The sequence below is a fragment of the Rattus rattus genome, chromosome 13, assembly GCF_011064425.1.
Source record: "Rattus rattus isolate New Zealand chromosome 13, Rrattus_CSIRO_v1, whole genome shotgun sequence".
Lineage (NCBI taxonomy): Eukaryota > Metazoa > Chordata > Mammalia > Rodentia > Muridae > Rattus > Rattus rattus.
Genome location: NC_046166.1, coordinates 41,030,224 through 41,040,563, shown reverse-complemented (window position 1 = coordinate 41,040,563; position 10,340 = coordinate 41,030,224). Strand labels below are relative to the sequence as shown.

Sequence of the window (10,340 nt, the reverse complement as noted above, 5' to 3'; positions counted from 1 at the left end):
TTTACAAGGTTTTTTTTTCTCCTTTGAGAGTATAATGAACATGGTCACACCACAAGTAAAGTCTGAAGTAGGACAGAAAACACTCTGAAGGCTGGTTTGGTCACCCGTTATCATTAAAAATGGCTGATCCCTAACAACATGTACAAAAATATAAAATGTAAATAAAAAATACAAACAAATTTTCCTTTTAAAGTACTTCCCTGGGAAGTTCTGGTTCTTTTCTCCTCCCATGTTGCCAATTCATGCTGTGGTTTTGGTGGGGTGGTGAAGAGCGCGTGTCATCTGTGGGTGGCACTGTCCTCGGTGGGCGGGCCCGGGCCTGCTTCTCTACTCGAAGGTGACCACGTTTAAACTCTGAGACGGGAAGTGGAGGGTGAATAGGTCACGGTGCGTAAGGTTAGCTTTTCCTTTTGCTGTCTGGTCATCCTCATCATCAGTCTTCTGCTTCTCGGTGTCTACATCATCATCCTCCTCATCCTCAGCTACCTGCTTGCCCGTAGGAGCCTCAGCTTCCTCATCTCCATCTCCATCCTCTTCCTCACCATCACTTTCCTCCTCCTCCTCCTCTTCCTCCCCGCCTTCTTCCTCTTCTTCATCTACCTCATTGTCAGCCTCCTGCTCCCCATTTTCCTCATTTTGAGCGTTCCCATTGGCAGGTGCATCTCTCCCATTCTCTGCCTCCGCCACAACTTCCTTCTTCTCCTTCAAGTCCTTGGTGGTGATCTCGGAGCTGGTGTCCACTGCCGCATCTGACATGGTGGGGCACGCCGGTGGTCCGATGCTACGAGTAAGGAATTAGTGGAGTTTCGAGGACTCTGGCGAGAAAGCTGCCGGAGTCCGCGTTGGAGGAGACGGTGGGCGGCGAAGGTGGCTGCAGTGAGCGCGGAGCACGACCCGGGAACAATGCAAAGATGGCTTTTCGGAGCAGCCAGTGGGGGGTTGTCAAGTTTTTAAATTAGTAGAACATTATGTTCAAACTTGTAGCACCATGTCCAAATCCCGTGCACTTTGCTGCTAGAGTATTGTAGACTTGTGTATTAATCATGCTATGCTGAATGCCTCCAACTATAACTTACTTATAGCAGTGGTCCTTGAGATCTAACAAAAAACTAAATATTTATGTTACTTCTTTTAATAGTTATGTAATAGTCTGTTATATAAACATCCATGCCATGCATTAGTTATTCATAGTCTCCTTAATTAATCTTTAGAATGGTTTATACTGTTTTGCCTTGGCAAACAGTGCTGAAACAAATGTCCATAGACCTAACTCCGTGTACAGGAAGCCTGTCTGAATGTCCCTAGACACAGTCAAGTGTGTATCCCAGAGTTTAGCAAATGGGCTTAGCTGTGCAAGATATTTATCCCCTCCTCAGGAAGGACAGGTGAATGGGACCTGAAGCATCAGGGAAATCTAGGCGCTGAAGGATGCCTCCACTAACCCCATGAGGAGTGTCAGTCATCTGGACACTGTACCAGTTAGCATTGTCTGCCAGCAGTTCCTATGTAGCGGCTCTGGGTTGTATAAAGAAGCCAAGCAGTAAATGCTCAGTGGTTTCTGCTTCAAGTTCCTGCTCAAGGTCCTGTCCTGATCTCTCCCAGTGAACTGTGACCCAGAAGTGTAAGCCCCACAGACCCTTTTTCACCCCTGAGTTGCTTTTCTCCAGAGTGGTCACTGAGACAATGAAACAGACATCCTATACATGGGGGGAGGGGTTCCTTTACATAAATTATCCACTCCATACTCAGAATAACCCCACAGGCAATACAGAGAGGGAAACTGAAGCACAGAAAGAAAAAATCCCAGTAGCACAACCAAGGTGACAGAAGAGTGATGAAAGACGTGACCAACACCACAGAGCTGCTGAGTGAGGACCACATGGATTCTTGCTAAGTTTGTAGGACTGGAAGTGCTAGCACAGGGGTGCAAACCTTCAAACTAGCTAGCTAATGCTACTCTGTTCTTCAAAAGCTCCACACTCTTGCCAGGATCACCTGAGAGCCTCTTGTACCCATTTGACAGATGACAGAGTGCTAAGTCTATACAGGGTGTTTTATTTTCCTCACTACTGTGAGACCAAACAATCATTTGGGACATTTTCTAGCCATTTGCTGTTTTTATTCTGATACTTGAGCATTCGTGTCTCTTGCCCCTTTCTTCTTTTTTTAACCTTACTGATATTTCAGTATTCCCTATATGTTCTATTCCAGGTGTCCATCCACTCTGTTTAATTTTCATACATATCATCTTCGTACAGCTGATCTAATGAACTACGATGGTTCAAATACGATGTTAGAGACTCTGCATTTTAGTTTTAAGTAGGCCTTTATTTCACAAAAAGGAATGTCTCTGATCCACACTCTAGCCCTGAGAATCAACACGATCTGTTTATACTGGCGGAGGAAACTGTGTGAGGCATCGGGCAATGCTAGCAATTTATCTTCCCCAGGCAAGTGGACGGTACCAAAGTCCTATGAGAAATTGGAGCTCTATTTTCAAGTGACTACTGGTTCCTGGGTTCCTGTAACAAACTTGAGTGTATTGGTTTGCTTGCTTTGGGTTAAAGATTATAAACTGTTTGTCATGGGAACATAAAGGGTCCATACTACAGAAAATCTCCCGTTTCAGCAAGGACACTTAGACACCTCCCTATGACAAGGTGTAAGTAATTGTAGATTTGGTTCACAAGGTAGTCAGATAGATACATTTCGAGTTAGCTTTCGGCCTCGCTTCTGAACAAAGGGCAATTGTTACTCTGTTGTTTTGTATTTTCAAAGACATTGTTATCCTCCCTGTGGCCTCTTACTGATGACCAGGATTCTAATTTCAATTAAAAAACAGAGAGAAAGAGAGAGAGAGAGAAGAACTTTGTATTCTGGAAAAACTTAAGATTTCCCCATAAACTCTATTTTAAACACTATAATGAAACATAGTATTGTTGCCAAAACTAAGAGATTAGCATTGTTGTAATAGTATTAACTAATCTTTCACATTCACTTATATTTACTGAGAAAATGTTTTTAATGTTTGTTCTTTTTATTTTTTAAAGTGTGTGTGTGAGCTTGTGTCTGGGGGTATGTGATACACATGTGTGCTTGCGTATATGGAGACTAGAAGTTGATACCTGTCTCTTTTTTTCTCATTTATGAAATTCAAGACAAATAACTGTATTTGCAAATTACGGTTGACTACTGGTAACTGAATCTATAAACAGTCAATGCAATGATATAAAAGGATTCCTGTACTTGAAAGAAGCCTGGAAAAACCTTGCAAATTATCCATTCATGTGATTTTAACTAAGTATCACAGTTACAATGCAATGTTTTTAATATGAAATATTAGTTCTAGATTTGCCTATTGTTTATTAACTTGCTCATCTAATAACTGTGAAGGGTGAGCCTATCACATGCCGGAACTCAATGCTGTCTGAAATTTGCAGCTTTCTAAAGGAACTTGCAGGTGCATTAATATCCCCGTGCTTTGGTTAGCCACATGTCAGAAGATATTTTACAATGTCCGTAAAATTATATGGAAACAGTGCTCAAAGTCTAGTAACATACCCCCTATGTTGTGATATTTCTGTTATAATGTCTGCCTTTTTCATTTTGTTTTGTTTATGGTAGACAGATCCAAATGAACTCATTTACAACCAAATGCTAGTATGAACAGAACACGATTGAGTGTTTAAAATTGATTTTGTGAAATTTAAATTAATTGCATGGAAAATGCATGCCCATCTTAAAAGTTAAGACTACATTTAGTTTCAGAAGGGCATGGCAGTATTTGAAATTTCTTTAAACAGAGCACAATTTTTTCAACTATAGGCTAAACTCTTGGTTCTCTTTTTTGTTTTGTTTATTGAAACAGAGTTTCTATAGTCTAAAATAAGTAGCTGAATTTACTAGCCTGGATCTCACAGCATCCCTCCCCTGTTAGCCTCTTAAATCCTGGGATTATATTTAAAGCTACCAAGCCTATCTTCTATTATCTATCTTAGAAATTATTTAGCCAGTGAGCACTGAGATGACACACTTATTTACCAAGAAAAGTGCTAGCAAAGACTAGACCTATGTTTTGCAATGCCCAGGATTAAATCCTCAGCAAGACGAAAAGAAGTCAAATGCTTCTAAGTCAATGTACGGGAGGGCATGCTTTAGTGTTAGGGTACTTACTTAGTATGCAATGCATACTGGGTTTGAGCCTGACACTCAGAAAAGGTTAATAAATTAAAATTTACAGGCTAGTATTTGATTTACACCTTTAGACCTAAAACTCAAGAGGAGGATTCCTATAATTTTTAGACTAGTGACCTCTACATAATAAGTTCTAAGATAGTCAGGGCTACAGAGTGACACACTGTCTCAATCAATAATAGAAAGTACAGGAAATAAGCAAATAAGTACATTGAAATTTTATTTAGTGCTCTGTTATTACACAATATTTTTTATTCTCTTTATAAGATTGAGAGACAGAATTAATGAGGAAGTCTTCTCTACAATACATAGTTTTAGGTACATAGTTACCTGACTCTCACTGTAACATCTGGTCAAAATATTAAGTTGCATCCACTATAATTGGATATTTTCTTTACATTTCAATGTTATCCTCTTTCCAGAAATCCGGTATCTCGTCTGCCCTCCCCCTGCTTTTATGAGGGTGCTCCCCTACATACTCCCTCCCTCGTCACTTCCTGCATTGGCATGCCCCTTCACTGGGGGATCTAGCCTTCAAAAGAACAAGGACCTCTCCTCCCATTGATGCCTGATAAGGCCATACTCTGATAGATACCTGTCTTTCTTGATGCCTCCCCACCTTATTTTTTTGAAGCAGGATCTCTCACCAAACCGAAAGCAGTCTGAATTGGCTGGACTAATGACCAGCAAACCCCTGGGATTTTCCAGTCCCCAGCACTTGGATCACAAGCACATACTAACATACCCACCTTTTTAATGTATGCCTTGGGCGATAGAACTTGTGTCTTCCTGCTTGCCTGCTAAACACTATCCACTGAGCCATCTCCACAGGCTCCTTGATGGCTCTTTTTAATCCAGGATTCCATCTTGCTTATGGCTGTCACATCTTCCCAGTTGCCCCTGGTTTGTGGTAACTTCTTGCTCTTCCCTTGTTTTGGTTTTGTTTTTTAAATTGTCATGATAGGAATGGTCTTGATACGAATGGTCTTGAGGAATACTTGCCGGGTGTAATTCCCAGCCTGGGCTTGTTTCCCACAGTTAGACTGGAATTCTGTTATCTTTGAAAGAACACCAGTGATAAAGGACCATGCCACACGAAGAGCCCTCTGACACCCTGATCATCACGGGTGAGAACAACCTTCTTCTTTGAGTTTTCCAGTTACTTCTGCATAACATGGCCAATTGCCTGGCACTTGAGGGGAGGAAGGACTTATTTAGCCTGCGGTAGCAGAATTTCCATACATCATGATACATTTTCATAGCGGTTTTCAATTCATGGCACCCACGAAGCAGAACCAGGATGGAAAGGAGCCATGAGAAAATATATCCTTCAAAGACACACACCCCAGTAACCCACTTACTTCACCAGGCCCCCAGACCCATAGTTTCCATCAAAATCCATCTGTGGATCAAAGACTTGATTAGAACATCACCCTCAGGATCCACTTCCACCTGAGAACAGCCATGCACCCCCAGAGGTGTGCCTTATTATTGTGGGCATCCCACTGTGCCCATGCTGTACATCCCAGGTCTCTCCACTCCACTTATTCGCCATATTTGACTTTATTTCTGGCAGTCAGCCCATCCATCAGTCTATCTACCCTTGCTGAAGAGGAGGAGGAGGTAAGGATAGTGCCTCCCTTCCTGGGATAGGGAGCATCTGTTTTTAAAAAAATTGTATTTATTCAATATTTAATTAGACCAGTTGGCCTTGCATATTTATTTAACAATTAGGTTTATATTCCAATAGAGCACTGAAATGTCTTTCACTTTTGCTCCTGTGTTTCGTTGGCATTTCCTTACTTTTCAGTCCTTTGGATAGCTTTAGTAAGTGATACTTCCAGTAGTTGCTTCTGTTGGATTCTAATATGGATACTTCGGTTTTCCCATCTCTATTTAATGGACATAAACTAATGATATTTAGACTTTTGTTTCTTTAACAGATTATGATTGTCCTTGTCGATATCAAGGACCAAACGCATTCTGTCCTCCGAACAGAGACCTAGGTCTGGATTCTATTTTCAATACTAAGGCTGTTTCTTTGTTGTTAGTGTTTTCTAAACATGATTTCCTTTATGTCAGAGAAGTACAAACACCCTCAGAAAAGGCAAGCTGTGGGATGGAGAGATGGCTCAGCAGACCATTTGCTGCTCCTCCAGAGGACAGAGTTCAGTTCCCACATCAGGCAACTTAACTGTGATTCCAGCTCCAGGGGGATCCAACACCTTAGGCCTCTGTGGACACTTGTAACTCACCTGTGCGTGCCCTCCCCCCACATAATTAAAAATAAAAACAAAACCTTTTTAGGGAAAGAAAAAGGCAAAGCTGTAAAACTTTCCACACTTTCTGTCTCTTTCCCTACTGAACAATCCTCTGGTTCTTTGTAGATACCGATTAAATGTCTTGTAATTTAACTTATTTTAATATTAATGGGTTAATATTAAATATTACCTGACAGGTAAGCACTCAGACCCATGAGACCGCCTCCACTTCAGCTGCATTGGGAAGGCATCCCCTATGTTTATAACTAATCGGCTATGAGGCAGACGCTCTCTGAATGCACCCATCCCTAGGATTGATACTTTCCTATGATGGCCACAGAGTCTCAGGGAACCACTCACTAATACCCACTGGCTATAAAGGGCAGAGTGCAGAGCAGCTAAACAGAAGAGGTACCTGCCCTACCCAAACCCTAAATGCAGCTCTTTCATTTACTGCTCTGAACTGGGCCCTTAGCAGTGAATGGGTCAGAGCTCCTAAAACTGGAAATGTCTGTGACCGTAGGAGTGAGAGGTACCATTTAAATTGTTCATAATGAGCTCTGTTCAGCCATACCCAAGTTTATGCTGACGATTAGAGAGTGGGGCTGATGGTCAGAAGGACTACGTAATTAGACAGTTGAAATTTTCTGCTTTCTTTTTCACAAAGGTAAGGGATTACTGGTTGGGTTGCTCAACCATAGTAATTATCAATCAATCATGCCTACAACGAGAGCTTCTTTAAAATTCCTCTTCCCTCCCCAAGTGCCCTCACCTCCTCAAGATCCACTCCTCTTCCATTTCCCTTCAGAAGGGGGCAGGCCTCTCAGGGATATCAACCAAACACGGCATATGAAGTTGCAATAGAAGTTGCGGCACCCTTCATACTGAGGCTGGGTGAGACAACATGGCAGGGGAATAGGGGTTACAAAAGCAGGCAAAAGAATCAGAGAGAGCTCCATTTCCATTGTTAGGTCCCACAGGAGAGGAAGGAGTGAAGCCCGGTTGGGACATCACATATGAGAGAATAAAGCCTTTTCTCACATGGGTTTCCTGGGTAGGTGAATGTACAGGGGCATTGGGGAAGATGATGCACACAAGAAGAACATGGAGGCTCTCCAGCTTTAGAAGGTCTGTGGATCTTATAGCACAACATCATACAGTTTTACAAAGAGCTCTACCTGGAGATTACCTGTAAAGCTCTTGTGTTACAGGATGTGGGGATTATTATTCCTGCCTCTACCTGCAGTATTGTTGCCTTTACCTTCTCAGAGCCTGCTTCTCAGAGTTAAATTTTTTCACACTTATTTACGCTCACTAGTGTATGGGAGGTCACACTACATACAGCTTGTAGGAGTTGATTCTCTCCTCCTCTCATGTGAGTTCTGAGAACTAAACTCAGGTAATCTGGCTTGGTGGAAAGTGTCTTTGCCTCCTGATCCATCTCACAGACCCTAAAGCTAGTGTTAAAAAATATAAATCAGGTGATGGCATCATCTTGTTAAAGCTCAGCCTTTGTTTCCATAAGTGGTTTCTAGGCTCAACTTTTGGTACACACACACACACACACACACACACACACACACACACACACACAGAGGAATGTGTCAGTTTTCCATCCATCTAATTTTGTCCCAGCTCCATGGACTCAAAATTTAGTAAGGTGAATCTGTGCTCTTTTCTATATAGGTTGTCTCTGCCTCCTGATTGCTCAATGTACATGATGCCCTGGAAACTGCACTCTGAGTTTGGCCTTTCCCCAGGTAAGCAGTATGCTGTGGTGATGCTCAGAGCTGGGAATCGGCAATGTGCCAGCATCGTAAATAACTGGCTAGGTAGAACAGATTTCAAGGTCATTAGGAATGACCCCCTCCCTTCCAATCAGCAGCTTGGAAAGCAAGAAACTAATGCTGTAGGACTCTGATTACAGCTCAAAAGAATAGAATCAGATCTGTAGTCCGGAGTGGAGACATATATTGGAGCTGCTGAAAGGTCATTAGAAGCTAAGTACAGAATCTTTATAGGAGTCTGTTAACCCAGAGGCTGTCCGATAAAGAGGCTCTCCCTTAAGAGTTAATTCAAAAGGGTTTGCACAAGAAAATGTCTCTGTAGAGACTGACATAGAGACTGGAAATAGTATAAAGCCTACCTAAGGTCAGCCAGCCCAATGACCTCATCAGCCCTTGTCCACGCTCAACCCATTGAGAATGTGCTCTACCGGAATGTTCTTTGGACACATCCACCCTCAGCACTGAGGGTGTGCCCTGACTAAAGGTTTATTTTGCAATTGTTGACTCTCAGCCCTTATGAGTGTTTTGCTTTATAATAAATCCTAAGTGTCTTCTACACTATTCCCTGTGTGTTTCATCTAAATTCAACAGAGATCACAAAGACTGGGGAGCTGAGGAGAAGCTGTAGCAGGATGGCAGACTCTGTGGTAGCCACCGTGGTGTGATGAAGCTGTGGTGAGGTGTTCTGCTAAGCTACAGTTAGTAGGTCAGGGGTACTAATTGAATTGCCAACCTTTGATATTCCATCTTACAAGTTGGAACTTTTGGAATATTATACCATTATAAATCGAGGAATATCTATGCATGATTTCCTCTAAAGGAAACACGTCTTTGCTTTTGTATATTGGAAACAACATGCAAAATAAGACCCTTTGTAAAAATTATTTTTATCATTTTATATATATGGGGTGTTTCACCTACATGTATGACCATGCACCATAGGCATGCGATACCTATGGAAGCAAGAAGAGGGCACTAGACACTAGGAGTGGAGTAACAGATGGCGGAGAACCACTAGGTGAGTGCTGTGAACCAACTCCGGATCCTCTGAAAGAATGGAGAATGGCTATGGCCAAAGAACATTCTGGTAAAGTCCTCTCTCAAAGGGATGAGAGTGGGCCACGTCTGAAGGGATTGTTGTGCTAGCCTATATTTTCAGTGGGCTTTATACTATTTCTATAGTCTCTATCAGCATTCTACACTGCCTAAAAACCAGCGTACTTAACCACTGAGCTGTTTCTTCAGATCCAAGACCCCACCCTACCCAATCTCTTTAAGAAGTTTATGTTCGGAGTTAGAATCACTTTATGTCTCAAATATTCAAGGTTGAATTTCCAAATTGAATTCCAGTGAGAGATAAGGAGAGAAAGGTCTCCACTTGTGTATCTGAAGCCTCCCCTTCCTCAGGGGACTGGGGAGAGTCAGTGGTTTAGTGTATTCAAAGCTACGCCAGCAACCCACTCAGAAACTGTGGTAAAGTGCCCCCCATTGCTCTCTCAGGAAGTGGTACTCAGGGGCATGCCTACAGTGATGGAGCCTGAAGTGGACAGCCCTCCACCATTTGTATAGCCAAAACACAGGCCTATCTCTCAAATTCAGTCCTGTCTTGGGTGATTTCTGGATGGAATGGATTCTTGATAGGAAAAAAAAAGGTTTTCCCATTACTGGTGCCCAGGACTTGCCCACTAGGACAAAGGTAAGGTATTAAGTGTTATCGGGTGACATCCCAGGAAGCCAAAGCCAGAGACAGAAAGTGTGGACCATAGGCTTAAATTTACTTATCTGAGGTTGGCTCTTGGGGTCCTTTCTGGAAAGTGTAAGGCCTTAACTTATTCGCTTAAATTTTACCTTGAGCATTTTCTGGAATATGAGGCTTTTATTTTGGACAGATGAACCCAGTTAGTAATTGGTCTGGTTAATGTTTGTCAATTTGACGTAAGCTAGGCTCACCTGGAAAGAAGGACCATCAGGTGAAGAATTGCCTTTATCAGATTGGTCTGTGGGCAAATCTGTGGGATAATTTCTTGATTAATTATTGATGCGGGAGGGCCTGAGCCCACTGTGGGTGGTGTCGACTCTAGACAGGTGATCCTAGAGA

The 10,340-nt window shown here is 42.3% G+C and overlaps 1 protein-coding gene across 1 annotated transcript; it reads right to left on the bottom strand.

The window, feature by feature from the left end:
• Positions 1-327: 327 nt before the first annotated feature.
• Positions 328-764, bottom strand: LOC116914314 (prothymosin alpha-like). The gene has a single exon (XM_032918550.1). It carries the CDS (start codon positions 754-756, stop codon positions 328-330), a length of 429 nt encoding a protein of 142 aa, XP_032774441.1. The 5' UTR covers positions 757-764.
• Between the last annotated feature and the right edge of the window lie 9,576 nt (positions 765-10,340).

What these genes read in the sequence shown, in the direction of transcription:
- LOC116914314 (XM_032918550.1), bottom strand. Translation starts at nt 756, where the DNA reads ATGTCAGATGCGGCAGTGGACACCAGCTCCGAGATCACCACCAAGGAC.